Consider the following 16660-nt stretch of genomic DNA (forward strand, 5'->3'; position numbering starts at 1 on the left):
GCCAAGTTCATCCTCCAGGGGGGGAGATCCTAAGGCCGGGCGCCGAAAAGGGGAAGAAAGGAGGGCAAGGCTCGGGCCCCGGGAGAGGCGCCTTGGGCCGCTGGGCGGGCGGGGCGGGCTCGGGGAGGGCCGCCCGCCGCCCCCCCCCGGCTGCGCCCGCCGCAAACTTTGTGGCTCCCCTTCCCCGGTGATGTATGGAAACTATACTGCATTGTGGGTGTCGGTATAAGGGACGGCCATATTTGCCGGTGCCGGCGGAGCCGTAAACAAAAGTGGGCTGGGGAGCCAGGGCGCGGAGGCGCTCCACCGCATCGCGGGACCTGCGGGCTCCGGGCGCCGCTCGCCTCCCCGGGCATGTCTTACAAGCCCAACTTGAACGCCCACATGCCGGGCGCCTCCCTGAACCCGGGTAAGTGAGCCCCCGGGCAAGTGCCGGGGAAGTTTGGCGGCCCCCGGGCGCTGCCCCCGCAGCCCCGCGCGCCCCGGAGCCGGACACAAAGGAGCGCCGGGGGCCGGGGGCGGCCGGGGGCCGGTGCCCCGGCCGGGCTCGCGGCCGAGCGCCGCTGCCCGGCCGCCATGATTCGCCCTCTATCCTGCGCCGCCCCCTGCCTGGCAAGTTGCCCTGCCGCGGCTCGGCGGCCCTGGGGCTCGGGGCGGGGCGCGCGGGGAGCCGGCTCGGGGGCCCCTGCCGGCGGGCTGCCGCCGCCGCGCGCTGGCTCGCCCGCCCGCTCTGGGGCAGCCCGGCCGGCCCGGTGGGGGCGGGGAGGGGGTTGCCGTCGGGGGCCGCCGGGGATGCCGCCGGTGCTGCTGCCCGGGGAGGGGAGGACGGCTCCTGTGCTGGTCTCCTCCCGCGTTAAGCTCTTGGGCGGCTGCGGGAGGGCCCTTGCCGGCGGCTTGGGGAGCGGCTGCCGGGCCGCTGGCTGCCCCGAGTGCGTGCGTGTCGTGTGGGGCCGGCTGGGCCGGGCCGGCGGCGCCCGGGGCCGGGACCTGTGGGGCCGGGCCCGCCGAGAGCGGTCGTGGCGCGCGGGGGCGCGGGGCAGGGTCCCGGGGGGCGCGCGGCCGGGGTGCGGGGCAGAGGCGGCGTGGCCGGGAGCCGAGTTGGGGAGGGATGCGAGTGGGGGACTGGATGTGCGCGTGCAAACGGGAGCGGCGAGAGCCTAAAAAGTAGTTTGTTTCTTTAAAGCACGTGTGTAAAAGTGAGTGTGCCCGTGGGGGGCGCAGATGAGGGGCTGTCCGGGGATTCGGTTGCGGGGACGATTTTCAGGCAGGAAACGGGGGCAGTGGCAGGAGGGTCCCCGTGTCGTGGGGGGAGGTACCCGAGCAGGGGGAGCGGGCAGTAAGTGTGATTAGGAGCCGCGTCTGTGGTGCAGGTATGGGGGGGGCAGCATCCCTTCATCTGCCTTCCTGGGGGTGGGGGGAGGGCCGAGGGCGCTGCTGGGTACTGAGGTGACATCTCTAAGCGCTTCCTGCCCGGGGTTGGCCCCGGGGTTTGGGGGAGGGGGGCGTAGGATGAGCGGGCACCGAAAAGTTTGGAGGATCCCTCTAAGTGGCCCCTCTGGCCTCCCAAGTGGAGCTGGGGGTACCCCAGGGTCGGGGGTAGTCCGGGTACCTAGACTGGGGAGGTCTAAAAAAGGGAGGGAGCGGCCGGTCTGCCAGATGCTCCCCCGAGGAGCTCCTTCCTTTGGGTGCCGGGTCTGGGGAGGAGGAGAGGGTGGGACCCGGGGAGCCTGGGTGCGCCTCGTGGAGGAGTCATCCCGGCCCGGGCTCCCATCCTCCCAGTGGTGAACTCTGACCCTTTATCCGCCCAGGCTGGGCTGGGGCAGAATGCCGGGGAGGAACGCGCTTTGGGGCACAGGGGGGCAAACGCTGATGGCCTCATCCCCGTGGGGGTGGGGCGGGATGGGGGGTGCGGGGCCGGGATCAGCCCCTTGGTTCCACCAGGTGGGCATGTGGTCGAAGGACAAAGACAAAGTGGCCACCATGTTCCCCTTCAGCATTCGCATCTCTGAGCTGGTGACCAGCTCCTGTCTCCCCCTGGGAAGACACAAGCGATTGATTTTTTTCCTTTGCTGACTCTCATTCACGGTGGGGTTTTTTTTGGGGGGAGTGAGCTGGCCGCCCAGACTGGATCAGCGGCCCCCATCTGTCCCCGGCGCCGGGGGGCACGTCCTGCCCCAGCCCTGCCTGTGGCTCCCAGGATCTGCCAGACGCTGTCACTCTCCCCTGCTCCATTTCCAGGGAGGGCTCCTTCCTCCCTGGGTCACTTCCCTTTGGCTCTGAGTGGTCAGCTGCCTGGCACTTCTTTCAGGGGGAGGGGGCGCCTCCTTCTGCCCCCCCCATCCTTCTTGGTCACCATCCCCATTCTTCTCCCTTGCCATCTGCATCCAAGATGGACTCTCTGCTCTCCTCTCCCTCTCCCTCTCCTGTCATTATCCCTCACACACCAGCCCTGCCTCCTGCTAGTAGGAATGCCAGCCCGTGGCCTAAGGCCAACAGAGTTAGACAAAGCCCGAGTCCTCCCCTTGCACATCTCACACTCCCAGTGACGTGACTGCAGCTCCAGCTCGGCCCCCTTCCCTTCTTTCCTCCCTTCCCTTCCTCTGCTCCCTTTCCTCTTCTCTCCCTCCTTCCCCTCTCTCCCCTTCCTTCCCTCCCTTTCCTCTGCCTCCCCTTCCCTCCCTTCCTTCGCAGCTGCAGCAGCCACCTCCACAGGGGCTCTGCCCCCCTTTCTGGACGGTCCCTCGGTCCTCCCCCCCCTGGCTGGGCTGGGAGCAGACCTCCCTCTTGGGAGCCAGCCAGGACCCCAACTGGTCCTGTGGGGGTGGCTGGGAGGCCGGGGCTGGGGCCGGGGCTTTGTTTGGGCCCGAGGGGAAGGATGGGGGGGCAGGGGGCGGGCACAGCTCCCTCCTGCCCCGAAGATTTTCCTGTCCTTTGCCAACCCCTGCTTGGCTCCCGAGCCCTCCCAGAAACGCTGCGTCTGCCTCACACAGCGCTTCATTGTCTGGGATTTTCCAGAGAGGCTGACGTGGAGTTCAGGGATTTCTTGGTTTCTCTTCCCATCTTGACCCCCTCCCTTCCCCCCTGCTCCTCCCCCCTCTGGGATCCCAGGGGGTCATTTCTTTTCAATCTGCCTTCAGGCCCGAGTCCCTGGTGAGCTGTGCCCATTGATCATTGTTCTCGGTGTCTCAGCTCCAGGTCAGGGGCCCCCCAGGAACCAGCATCCTAATGAGGGCCAGCCTGGGGGGAAAAGCCGCTGGTTAGCTGTCCTTTCTCTGGGACAGAGGATTATGGGGGTTGCCGATGGCAGGGCTGGGGAGAACTGCAAACTTCTCCCTATCTGCCTGCCTCCCCGCCCCCCCATCCGCGGCGACCCCTCCCCCCAAGGCTTCCTGGCTTGGGTGTATGGGGGGGGGGCATGGTCTAGGGAATGCTGGACCGGGCTTCCTCGCCCAATCCCCCAGCCTCTGAGTAGGGAGGGGAGGTGGAAGGAGGGAGAAGTTGGCGGCTTTTCGGTCACCCAGTCAGGGCTGGCTCCCTCCACCTGCACTGGATCCAGCAAAGCAGCCCCATCCACAGACACACGGTTTCGAACAGGAAACCATTATTAGACTCCTACTGTGTGCCAAGTACCATGGCCAGGGCCTGAAATGATGGAGAGAAAGGAACCAGAATTCCTTATTTTCCCCCATCCCCTCCCCAGTCCTGGTAGCCTTTCTCCTGGGGCCATAAGGGAAAGAAGAGAAGGGAAAAGGAGGGAGAAGAAGGGAGGTGGAGGGGAGAAGAAAGGAGATCCATTGCTTAGAGAAGACATTTTACTACCAGCCTCATACTCTGGGTAGGGAGGAGGGGGAGAAATTGGCAGTCAGGGCTGGCTCCCTCCACCTGCACCCGATGGGACAGAGCAGCCCCATCCACTCATTTCAAACAGGAAACATTTATTAGACTCCTTCTGTGTGCCAATGGCCAGGGCCGAAATGATGGGGAGAAGGGAACCAGAATTCCTTACTTTCCCCCATTGCCTCCCCAGTCCTGGTAGCCTTTCTCCTGGGGCCGTAAGGGAAAGAAGAGAAGGGAAAAGGAGAAGGCAGGTGGGGGGAGAAGAAAAGAGATCTGCCGCTTAGGGAAGGCACTTTACTAGCCCCCCAGCATCTCTGCCCCAGGAGAAGCAGACAGGGCTCCCACCTCCCGGTCCTTCCCCCACCTTCCCCCATTCATGCCCCAGCCTCCAGCCCTCCCAGAGGCACAGAGGGGCACGGCCCTGGCAGAGGGGCTGGGGGCTGGAGGAGGAGGCGGGCCCTGGGGCTGGGCCCCACAGCCTATGGAACTCTCACGGCAGAGTCAGAAAAGCCCAGCACTTTTCAGGACCCTCGCCCAGGGTGTCCATGCCCCATTCCTGGGTGGCGACCGCCTGCCATCTCCTTCCTGCAGGAGACCTTTGCCAGTCTCTTGTTGGTGCCCGCCCCCTCCCCCATTTATATGTCACTTCCTATGGATAAGGCCTTAGCATCATGATTTAATGTTCACAACCACCCTGGGAGGTAAGTGCCATGATGACACCTGTTTTACAGGTGAGGAAACTAAGGCAGGCAGGGTTAAGTGACTTGCCTGGGGTCACAGAGCTGGGGGGTTGGTTTAGGGTTGGGGGGTTTTGGGGAAATTTTTTAAAGTGGTGCTTTGGTGGCCCAAGGGGGACTTTTTGGGCGGGCACCCAGGGCTTTAGGGCCCCCTTTACAACACCAGTTTAAAGGGTTGCCTAATGGGGTCCCTGAAAGGACATTTCTGGGGTCCCCTTGCGGGCAGGCCCAGGGGGAGGCATTTGGGAGGCCTTAACCCACCTCTAGAAAATCACGCGCCCCCTTGTTTAAAGCAAAATTCCCCACTTTGCGGGGAGGGGGCCCTTGGGGAAAGGGTCCTCAAGAACCCATTTTCTTCGTTTCAGTTTTTCCTTTTGTAAAAAGGGAAGTGGGGAAAAGCCCCACTTCCCCCGGGACTCTGCCCTCCCTCCCCCCAGGGGCATTCGGGGCCCTGGCCCCTTTTGGGCGGGCAGGGCCTCTGGGAGGGGGGCGGCTGGGGGGCGGGCCCCCGACCCGCCTGGGGCCTGCTTGGGAGAAACCCGATTTCCCCTCCATTTCTCCGTTTTTCTGGGGCGGGCCCAGTGGCTGAGGTGGGCCCCAGATGGGGCCCCTGGGGAGAAGAGGCTCCCTCCCTGACCGGGAGGCAGCGGCTCTGCTGGGCCCGGCCCGGGGAGTGGAGGGGATTGCCGGCCTGGGCGTGGGGGCACCGAGGCCCCGCTGCCCCTTGTCTTCCCTGCCGACTGCAGGAGCCTCAGTTTGGGGGTGGGGGTGGGCCTGGGCTCCTCCAATGACCCTTCACTTCCCCAGGTTCTGCCTTTTGGATTGGCGGGGGCTCGAACTTGTCCTGGAGGCCCCTGGGGGCACCGAGGCTGAGGAAGAAGAGGGAGGGGGGAAGGTGGGCCCTTCCTGCCCCCCAGAATGCTCTGGGGCCCGGCTCTCCTGGAAGCTGCCCCAGCTAGAGGCCTGGCGGGGAGTTCTTTGTGTGCCTTGGGCCCCTCTGGGGTTAGGGCTGTGTGCAGGGTCTGAAAAGCACAGGGAATGATGGGGGAGGGGAAGGGGAGCGAGGGAAGATGGGAAACAAAAGCCGGCTTACGGCTGGGGGGGGGGCTCCTTTGCTGCCCATTCACCCCCTCTGACTATGAGTGATTGTGAGCTTCATTCCGCCCCCACTTTTCTGTCCAGAAAGGGGTAGACAATGTGTCCATTTATAAGTATACTAAAAACAAATACAGTGTCAGTTTGGGGGGAGGAATCGGGAAGGGCTTCCTGGAGGAGGCAGCCTCCCAGCTGAGCCAGAAAGGAAATCAGGGTTCTCCGGGGTGGCACCTAGGGTGGAGGGGGGGAGGGGAGGCAGAGCCTTGAATCCAGGTGTGGCTGAGCTGGTTGTGGCGCCTCCTTTTCTCCTCCCCTCCCCCAAGGCCAGGGCCTGCAGACTGTGGCCCAAGCACCCCAAGCTCAGGTTCCCTGGGGCAGCCCTGCCATCACTGTCCCCATCTTATGACCGTGGGGGCGCAGAGACTCTGTGCCCCCTGGCCCGCTGCAGGCCTCCTGGATGCTCTGGAACTACCGGCCAAACCAGAGTTTCTGGAGGACGGTCGCGGGGTGTCCCTGACCACGCTCCTTGGGCTCCCTCCGCTTCTCACCCTGATAGTCACTTGGCCCCCCCCTCCCCTCGCTTCTCCAGCACATCCTCCACAGCCACCAAATTGGTGCCCTCGTTCCCTTCAAGAAGCTTCCCTGGCTCCCTGTCAGCTCTGCTTGGCAGTTTAAAGCCTCTCCCATTAGTCTTGAAAACACATTGTGTGCTTGTCACACAGTAAGTGCTTAATAGGTACTTGTTCCCTCCTTCCTCCTCTTTGGGGTAGCCCTCGGTTACACTCTTGTCCAACCGGTCAAGCGCCTCCTGGCTGTTCTCCCATCTCTACACCTTTGCACAGGCCGGAGGAGCCTCCCTCCCTGCACCGGCTCTTGCAAGCCTTAGCTCCACGGCAGGCAGCGCTTCCCGAGCTCCTCCCAGAGTTCTCTGCGTTTACCTCCCCCCTCCCCCAAGCTCTCTCCTCCCAACTGAGGAGAGCCCCTTGAGGGCCGGCTAGGGGGGTTTGTTACTTTGTGTGCCCCGAGCTTGGAGGTGGGAGGGGCTTCCCGTGCTGGTGGGACTGATGTAATCATGAGGGCCAACTCCAGCACAATGGGGGGGAGGGGTGGGGGTGGGGAAGACAGACACAGATATAGAGAGACACAGAGACAGACACATGATAGAGATACAGAGAGAGACAGATAGACAGAGAGAAACAAGACAGAGACAGAGAGACAGACACATACACACAGAGGCAAAGAGAAACGGAGACACAAAGAAACAGAGACAGAGACATACAGAGACCCAGAGGCAGAGAGACATACACCCAGCAAGACAGAGTAACAAGACAGAGACAGAGATAGAGACACATGCACAGAGACACACAGGTATAGAGAAACGGAGACACAGAGACAGAGAGATAGATACAAAAAGATGTACCCACAAAAACACAGACATAGAGAAACAGACACAGAGACAGATAAGACACACAGAGATAGACACAGAGATGCACAGAAACAGGCAGACACATAGATACAGAGACAGACAAGACAGCCACGGGGAGGCAGCCAGCCAGAGAAGACAGATTCACAGGGACAGGCCCTCCACATCCCCCTGCCCATCTTGCCCAGCAGCTGAGATCCTGAGGAACGGCTCGGCACTGGGATGGGCACGTCACGGGGTCTGGGAGCCGCTGACAGGCCAGATCTGAACAATGGCGCGGGGGAGCCCTGAGGTCAGTAGCGCTGGTCTTTGGGCCCCTGCCTTTGCAGACCCCTCTGATGTTTTCTGGCTCATCTCCTTCCAGTGTGAGATGAGCAGGCCGAGGCCCAAGGAGGCTGGGCATTTTCCCCGGTGCCCCCGCCAGGTGAGCCAGATAGCCGGCACTTCTTGCCTTCATGGGACAGCGAGTTCAGGAGAGGGTACCTGGTGATGCTCGATGAGCCGGGCAGATTCTGGAGATCTTTGTGGCCAGCGGGACAATAGGACTCTGTGGAAGGGGTGCTGGCCTTGGGCCCAGATTCTTCTTCCCCTTGGGTTTTGGGCAGAGCCGGGCCTTGGGTCCACCACTGTAGTCTGGCCCTCCATGAGACGGCGACTCCGAGCTGGGCCCTGTCCCGAGTGCCCTTCCCTCAGATACCAGAGGGATTGTCCTAAGGCTCTCATCCCCCTCACCTTCACTGTTTCTTACCAGCCCTCACTTCTGTTGAGTGAGGTTCATCCCCAGTTTTGCCTGTGGCACGAGCCTCCCTGACTCCCCTACCTCTCAAGGGGTCTCCTTCTGGAGGGGGCGAAGTGGCTCAGTGGCTAGAATATTGAACCTGAGTTCAAAACCACTCTGCTGCTCTGGGACCCTGGACAAGCTACTTAACTTTTGTCTGCCTCAGTTTCCCAATTTGCCAAATGGGGAGATGCGCATCTCCTGAGGTTGTTGTGGAGTCCAAATGAAACATTTGTACATCTCTTAGCCCAGTGTCTGGCCCTGAGGAGGCCCTTCATACCATCTCTCCTCCTGTTATATGTTTATATATATATATATATATATATATATATATATATATATGTAATTTTTTTTCCCCTTTGATTGTGAACTCTTTGAAGGAGGGGAACGGCTGGCCTCTCGTTTTTTGAACCCAGCTCCCAGAGCAATACTTGGTCCCAGGAGGTGCTGATTAAATATTTTGATTGAATAGTTGATATAATAATGGCTTTCTAGGCCTTTGGAAGCAGGGAAGCAAAATGGTTATTCAGGAACTCAGAGAGTGGTCTGTTCTTGTGGGAACCTAGCGTGTGTGCAATGAATGGATGAATGAAACAGCATTGATTAAAACTTCCTCCGTGCCCAGCCCAGTGCTGGGGATACAAAAGCATGCGTTCCTTCCTTCCGGGACCTCACGTTCTGATAGGAGCAGGGCATCTTAGATGGCCACAAGTGGAACAACAGGGCCATTCTAGAGACAGGCATGGGGGAAGGGGCTCGATTAGTTTTCAGGACAAAAGGTGGGAATAGTGGGGTGGGATGGCCAGGTTTTGAGAACTGAGACCCCTCTAAGCGTACTTTCTCCAGGTTCGGGTTGGTAGAGGGAAAATAGTCCGTGCCGAAGAAAAATAATCCAGTGGAGGCAGAGTGGGAGGTGAGGCTGGAAAGGTAGATTGGCCTCCAACTGTGGAAGGTCTTGAATGTTGCAAAAGGCCTTAGGGATCAGTAGAATGCCTCCTTTGGGGGGGCATTTTTTGTCTTTAACATGTTTACATAGAGCCTACTATGTGCCAGGTCCCATAGCACTTAAGTCTTATCTCATTTGATCCTCCTTTACTGGGAAGTAGATGCTATTATTCCCATTTTACAGATGAAACTGAAGCAAACAGAGATGACCTCTTTAAGGCATATTTGTTGAATTTCCTTAAATTGGGCTAATGAAGTAGGTGCTAACTGGAGAACACTGACTTGGAAGTCAGGTGCTTCCCACCTCAGCCTCCATTTCTGCCACCCATTAAAGCTGTTTTTGATTACTCAGTTTTACTTCTTAGAAATGATTCTGCCTTAGTTGTCCTTTTTTTGGGGGGTGGATCTTAAATACCCCCCCAACATCCAGCCGAACATAGAGAATTCTATAGGAAACTGAATCTCCATTTCATTCTACTTGCTTTAAGAAGAAAAAAAAAAAGCATAAATTATAAACATTACTTTCAAAACTGCCCTACTTCATTGTGCTTTCTTAATTTCTATTTGCATCTGTGCATTTAAAATGTTACAATGGCCCTCTTTTTTTGTATCACTATGGTACCTCCTCCACATTTCTCCCATAAAACTGAGAAGGAAAAAAATCTTTTGAGGCTTTAATGAAGGAAAAGGACTCGGCAGAGGGACCATGGCCCCAAATGTTTGCTTCTTTCTGTATCTGACTCCAGCCCTCTCCCTTGGGGGCACTTAAACTGCTTCATGGTATAGTGATTGAACATCAGATGGACCAAAGGTCTTCAATAATCCAAAACTGGTTTTCTTTAGTGTTTTGTTCTTTGAATTGTTCTTCTGGTTCTGCCCACTTTATTGTTCACAATACCCAGGATTCTCAGAAATTCTCTCATTCATGTTCTTTTTACAGTGTACTCGTACACCATTCTATCCATATACAAGCTCGTTGGGGTCTTAATTGTCCGAGAGTCAGTGCAGTGTGTGGCAAATCTTTGTCTCCCATCATCTCCCCACCATGTCCTGAGGTTTGAGTCACTTTCTTTACTCCCTCCTTCATTTCTTTTAATTGGCCATTTTGGGATGAGAAAGTTTATTTGTAATGATTCCCTCCCCAGAATTGTCCTCTCTCTTAACCACCCCCCTCTATCCTGCCTTGTTTCCCTGTTAGATTTGTGGTATTTCTAGACCAAATTATATATCCATTTGTACAACTGTGTGTGTACACATGTTTAATCATCCTTTGTCCATTTTAGAAGTGACTTTTTCTGATACTTCTTCCTCACTCTTCTTCTCATGAACTACAATTAGGAGGAATAGCAGGTTCCATCTCCTCCTTCCCTTATTTTCTAGAGTAGTGTATTCCTTTTAGCCCTTCCTTCTTTTTCCTCTTCAAACTCTTTGAATGGGTCCAGTCAACCCCCAGGATTGATGTTTTTTCTTACTCCTCTCCCCCAAATGCCCTTAAAAGTGTCCCTTAAGGGACACACTTGTTTTTTCTCTAATAGTTTCATAGTGTGTCATCATACATTTTATTCCAATTGCTTAAATATATTTTCCTTAATAGATTTCTGTGGATTCATATTTGCATTTCAAAATTACTTTTTGTGGGACAAGTTATTTGTGAGCCTCTAAGATTACTCTATTCCAAGCTCTCCTATTACTCCTAGTTGAAGCTGCTAGCTCTTGTATGATTCTGACTGACTACTTGTAATTTGAATTGCTTCTTTCTGGATAATTGCAATATTTTTCCTATGATACAGAAACTCTGGATTTTGACCATGACATTCAAGGAACTTTTCCTTTTGGAGTTCCTTTCATGAGTGATAGGGGAATTTCTTCTATCCTCACTTTGTCCTAAAAATTCTGATTTGTCATTTATGATTTCTTGAAATATTGTATAAAGACTTTTTAAAAGCACATTTTTCAGAGATTCTCAAATGATTTCTTTCTGATGTTTTTCCAGTCTTTTGGGTTATTTCTAATGTTTCTTGCTGTCTCAGATGATCATTGATTTGTTTAGTTTATTCTACTCTGAACGGATTTCATTTCTCGGATAAAGTTTACCACTTTGTTTTCTAAGCTGGCTATTCTTACTTTCCTAATTTTCACTTGGAGCTTTTAAAAATGTATATCACTTCATTTCTTCCAGGTAGTCATATCATCCTTGTGGAAAATCCATTTTTTCCTTTTGGTCTCTGCTTGAAGTTGTATTCATTCCTTTCGGGGAGATCTCTATGTTGAAAGTCATTTTTGTTCTGGTTGGTTTTTCCTTTGGCTTCTGCTTTAGTTCCTGATTTGGAGCTTATTGCCAGGGTTGTGGTTCGCTCACTGCTGCGCTCCTGAGGTGCTTGGTCCCTTTGGACTCCCTCTGAGCCCCCCTAGGCCCTTGTACTGACCCCCACCTCTCAAAGTCAGCCCCCCGGGATTGCTGGATGATCAGGACCTCCTCTGGAGTCTGCGTACAGAATGTTACGTAACTCTGAGCCCCCAATGTGAGCCCAGCACCAGACACTGCTGGCTACTGCTGTCCAGAAGCTCCTCCCCCCTCTGCCGGCCCTTTGGGCCCAGAGCTATGTGTTTCCTGTTGTCACAGGTGGGAGAAGTTGGCCCTATTGGAGGGGATACCTTTCTCATCACCTATGGGCTTCTGGCTGCTGGGGGCTGGCAGACTCTCACCGGATTTAAAAAAAATCACTCCTTTACTGCTTTTTAACCATCTTCTGCCAGAACATTTTATGGCTTTTGGAGATGATTGTGATTGTTCTGGTTCCAAGATTGGAAGAATATCTGATGGCTTTATCATGGTTGTCTTTTGTAATGAGAGGCAGCAGTGGTATGGGGGAGAGTGCTGGATCTGTAGTCAAAGGAGCTAGATTCAAATCACTTAATTCCTCTTTGACCTTTGACACTTCTTTGATCTCTATGGTCCTCAATATTCTTATCTATAAAACAAGGCTAGATATTGTCCCTTCGTCCTGTGGATATATGATCCTAAAAGTCATCTAACTCCTTGTGCCTCAGTTTCTTCGTCTGTAAATTGGGATCTGGGATGCTTGTAACTACTTCCTTAATGGGGCGTTGTGAGGAAAGCTGCTTTGAGATTGCACCTATGATTTTACTGGTATTTAAGAAATTCCCAGAGAGGAAACTGCCTCTGCCAAGGCCGATCTGTACTTGTGCACTTTAAGCCTTTGAAGAGTGGCCTGATTAAACCATTTGTCCAGGGCCAGACAGCCAGAATGTGTCAGAAAACGGCCTGCACCTCTGGACCGAGGCTTGTGTCTTAGCTGCCTTGCCTTGTTCTCCCCAGAGAATAAAGGCCTGGAAATAACCAGATCAGGCCAGAAAGGGAGGCTGGGGGTGGGGAGGGGCGGCTGAAGGCTGGCCGGGCCTCTGGTAACTCTTGCCATTCTTTTCCGTCCTTTGAAAGGTGGGAGCGTCCACTCTCCTTCTGCCAGCATGGCGGCGTCCACCCAGTACCGGCAGCTGATCAATGACTACGGACCGCCATCTCTGGGCTACACCCAGGTAAGGCCAGAGTCCTCTTTCACTTTCCTTGGGCTATTTCAGCCCTGAGAGATGAGGGGTAGAGGGAGGCAAGGCAGGGAAGTAGCCGCCGTGCTCTGGGGATTGTCTGAGAATGACCAGCAGCAGTCTTCTTAAAATGGCTTTGTCCTTGGGGAGCCCCATAGAGATGGGCATCCCTGCCCGTCCCCAAGGCACCCAACAGGGTGGGCCGAGACGGGTCAGAGACCTGCACGGCAGAAGGCACCAGAGCCCTTCCCACACCCACCGTGCAAAGGAGCTACCCACTACCGGGGGCCGGTAAATAGGGAAAACTCTGAGAATGAGAGCTGGGGCAGAGCCCCAAGCATCCCAGGCCTCATAGGCTTCTTCAGAAGCCTCTTTCCTGATTCCTTGGGGTTCCCACGTGGCTCCTGGTGAACAAGGAAGGCCTGGGCTGGGATTGCCCCCTGATCCATGGCTTGGAATGGCTAGAAAGGGGCCTGGCTGGCAGGAGAGAAACTTGGGTATGGGGGGGGGGGGCTCAGTTCTGGGTTCTTTAGCAGATGTTTATTCACAAAAGGCCAGAGGCCTTCCCTCCCCATCTGGCATAAGTAGTTACAGGCTGGAAAGGTGACCCTAGAACAGACTTTTCCAGCTCACGCCGGAGGTCAGAGACTAGGGGATGAGACAGAGCCAGCCGGCTGGCATGTTGCTCTGAGATCGCCACAGAGTCTCTTGGGAGTTGTGGTGTTTCCTAGGAGAAGTAAGGCCTAGAAGCTCTGTGTGAGGGCCTTTAACAGCTCTTGGCCTGCCTTGGATATATGGGGGGAAGGAAGACCAGGACCTGGTCCCGTCTGGCCCAACAGGAAAGGCGGCCTCTGGGGCCCTGGTTCGGGTACCCCTCCCAGAACGGGAGCCGAGTCCACACTCCCACCGTCGGCCACGGCCGGGGCCCCGAGCTGGGAGAGGAGCTGCCCCCAGGTTCCAGAGGCAGGGACATTATCTGTCCGGCCATTCAGAGGGGGGCCGATTGTTCCTCGGAACACAGAAGCCCATTGCTGGGGAGGGGGGGGAGGGACAGAGCTCACCTCCTCATGCCCCGCCGAGCCTTCCTGTCCCAGGAAGAGAGGCAGGCGAGAGCCAGAGAGCGGGACCGGCTCAAAAAGCGTCGCAAGCGGGAGGACGGCCTGAAGAGGATCCTGGAACGGCAGAGGAATGCGGAGGCCATGAAGCGCCGGCGGGAAGATGAGAAGGAAAGGGAGAAGGAGCGCAGGAAGGACCGAGAGGCCAAAAGGAGGCGCAGGGAGAACCTGGAGGAGAGGGAGCGGGAGCGGGAGAAAGACCGGGAAGCCAAGAAGAGGCGGCGGAGGGAAAAGAAGGAGGAGAGGGAGAAGGCGCTCTACGAGGATGTGGCTGCTCTGATGCAGCTCTGGGGCAGGGAGGAGGATGACGAGGAGGAGGACCGCGAGGAGGAAGAGGAGAGGGAAGACGAAGGGGACGAGGAGGAGGAAGATGAGGAGGAGGACGACGAGGAGAGGGAAGAAAGGGAGAGGAGAGACAAAGAGCCCACGTCTGTGGTCCTGGGGACCCCGGCTTCACTGATCTGGGTGCTTGCCTCGCGGTACTCTTTGTAATTGTCAGGGGGGCATCAGGAGGAGGGGGATGCCATGGATACCAAGGCCTTCCGTCATCTGCCCGCCGTTACAAAAACATCTCCGCCACTTTCTGAGCCCACTCAGCTCTGGTCACAGCAAACCCCTGGGGGGAGTGACCCCCAGCTCCTGGGCCCGGGACGTCGCTCCCTCTGGGAGTACGGAACCAGAGCGGGAATCTTACTAACTGCGTCGGGGGACGGGAGGCCCAGAGAGGCTTGGAACGTTGCTTAGGATCACAGGGCAGAGCGGGGAATCCCAAAGGGTAGACGGGGATAAACCTGGGAAGGACCCGGGAGGCCCGCCAGCCCAGCACCCTGGTTCTGCAGGTGAGGGAAGGCTGGCCTGAGGTCACCTGGGTAACAAATGGCTGCCCTCCCGACTCCCACTTCTGAGGTTCCCTTTTCTCGAGCCCATACTGACTTCCCATCATGCCCTTCCCCGCTTGCCCTGGCGGCCGTTGGCCATGCTCTGGTCACCGCTGTGCCGCGGCCGGGAGCGCCCGTCCCTTGCTCTTGGGCGTTGTCCTGTCTCTGGCACTCCAGGGTGGGACACAGGCCCGCTGGGGGCCTAGGCCCCGGGGGGAGGGTTGGAGGCCCGGGATTTCTCCATGGTCATTCTAATAAACTTCTCTCTGGTTTTAGGGGACCGGGAGCAGCCAGGTACCCCAGAGCAAGTATGCGGAACTGCTGGCTATCATCGAAGAGCTAGGGAAAGAGATCAGACCCACGTACGCAGGGAGCAAAAGCGCCATGGAGAGGCTAAAGCGAGGTAAGTGCCGGCCGGCTCGCGGTCCCTCAGACCAGGCAGGGCATTGTTCCTCACTGGCCCTGAGCTGCACGGAGCAGCCAAGGATGGCACCGGCCCCCTCCTCCCCCAGGGAATCAGGGAGCTGGGATACTAATCCTTGCCTTGGAAGTGGAAGGGACCCTGCAAGGGGAGGCAGCGTGATCTAGGGCACGGACTTCCAGCCTTGGCTTGGAGAGTCCCGCCTGGGACACCTCTTAGCCGTGGGACCTTGGGCGAGCTCTTTCACCGGACTCGGCCTCAGTTTCCTCATCTGTAAAGTGGGAATAACAAAGGGTTGTGAGGCTCAGAGGAGGCATCCTTGTAAAGGGCTTTTTGTCCCTGCTGGGGTGGCGGGTGACGCGGAAGAGCGCGCCGGGCCTGCAGTCGGGAAGATCTGAATTCCATCCTACCTCAGAAACTTCTCCGCTGTGTGGCCCCGGGCAGACACCCCCCCCCCCCCGTTTCACTTCGGTTTCTTCTTCTGGCAAGTGAGTGGAGAAGGAAAATCTGAAACGGGGTCATGAGTCACAAGACACGGCGGAAGAACAAGGACCTGTCAGGGTGTGGATGAGATCATTTGTGAGAGGCCGAGACGCCCTTCAAAAGCTGCGGAAATGGGGGGTATAATTAGTCAGCTTCGCTTCCAAGCGTGAAGTCCCCGGCACCGCGGCAGACCGGCACCTGCTCTGAAAGTGCTGCTGCTGAGGGGCCGCTAGGGGGCGCCAGCCCTGACGTCAGGAGGACCCGAGTTCTAATGGGCCTGGGACACGTCACGCGGTCTGGCTGTGGGACCCTGGGCGCGTCACTGAAGCCCAGGGGCCTCCGGGGAAAAGCTTACCGATGAGGGAAAGGAAAAGACAACGAATTGGGCCAAGATTCCATAAGGAGTAAGCGGCCAAGTGGGGATTCGGAGCCGGGCGGGGTGATGGGAGAGCCACCCGCGGTCACGTGGTGCCGGCGCGGGCCTGCCTTGGCCTCCGAGCGCCCCGCCGAGGGGAATCGCGCCGGGTCTGGCCGCGGAAGCTCACGCGGAGGGACGCGGGCCCCCGCTCGGGCGCCCAGGGAAACAGGCTCTCCTTGGGAACAGCGCCCCCTGCGGGCGAGGTGAGCGGCCTCTTCCTCGCGGCCGGGCGGGCTTCCTGCCGAGGGCCCGTGCCCCTGGAGCGCGGGGGGAGGGGCGCTTCCTGCCGGGCTTCCTCCGGCTCCCGGGGCCGTTCATCCTCCGAGAGCGTGGCTGGCAGGAGGGCGTGGCCGAGCCGAAGCCCGGACCCGGACGGCAGGGGCGCCCCCCGGAGGCCGCTGCTTCCGTGCCCAAGCGTTTCCCGTTCCGAGGAGCAGCAGCCTGGGGCCGGGCTAACTTCCCACAGGCAGCCCCGCCCCCAAAGGACCGAGACGGGAGAGGAGCCTGGAGGTGCAGAGTCAGAGCCGCCACTGGCCGCGCTTTCCCAGCGGGGCAAACTGAGGCGGGGCGGGGCGGGTCAGCCCGCTGAGGCTTCCGGGACTTGCAGATATCTGCGCCCGAGGGTCCTCGCCCAGAGACGCTGACAGAAGACGGGGGCGGCTGTACCGAGACGCCGGGTCCGCGACTCCCCCCCCCAGATTTCCATCACTCCCCCAGTAAGGGAGGAGCACGTGGAAGAGAGCGGATCCAGCCCCATTTGGAGCTCTGGCAGACTTTTGAAGGGTGAATGCGCCCTCGGAAAGTTCAGCCCCGCCCCCGGGGGAGGGGCAGGGGGTAGGTGGGTTTCCCGCGGGGGTCGGTCCTGGCGCAGGGGAGCGCCTTTGTCCTTGATCCGGATGAGGAGACTGCTTCGCGGGCTCTGGGTCCCACGGCCCGGTTACCCAGCAGCGCATCCTGGCAGAATGA

General features: G+C 57.7%; 2 protein-coding genes across 3 annotated transcripts in view; both read left to right on the forward strand.

The window, feature by feature from the left end:
* CDK2AP1 (cyclin dependent kinase 2 associated protein 1) overlaps positions 1 to 16660 on the forward strand; it is a 19871-nt gene continuing 3211 nt past the window's right edge. Inside the window, exons 1-3 of one of the 2 annotated variants that reach the window (XM_031948471.1) lie at positions 1 to 409; positions 12276 to 12373; positions 14649 to 14775. In XM_031948471.1, coding sequence (XP_031804331.1) covers positions 355 to 409; positions 12276 to 12373; positions 14649 to 14775 — 280 coding nt within the window. In that variant the 5' untranslated portion in view covers positions 1 to 354. Of the gene's footprint in view, positions 410 to 6988; positions 7385 to 12275; positions 12374 to 14648; positions 14776 to 16660 lie in introns of those variants that run through there. The other variant, XM_031948472.1, reaches the window with a different exon arrangement.
* On the forward strand, positions 13447 to 14090 carry LOC116420822 (putative uncharacterized protein DDB_G0271982). The gene has a single exon (XM_031948470.1). The coding sequence runs from the start codon at positions 13447 to 13449 to the stop codon at positions 13984 to 13986; it is 540 nt and encodes a 179-aa protein (XP_031804330.1). The 3' UTR covers positions 13987 to 14090.

This window comes from Sarcophilus harrisii, chromosome 1 (assembly GCF_902635505.1).
Source record: "Sarcophilus harrisii chromosome 1, mSarHar1.11, whole genome shotgun sequence".
NCBI lineage: Eukaryota > Metazoa > Chordata > Mammalia > Dasyuromorphia > Dasyuridae > Sarcophilus > Sarcophilus harrisii.

Bases quoted from the DNA above. Each gene is read 5' to 3' on its own strand.
- LOC116420822 (XM_031948470.1), top strand. From the start codon at position 13,447: ATGCCCCGCCGAGCCTTCCTGTCCCAGGAAGAGAGGCAGGCGAGAGCC.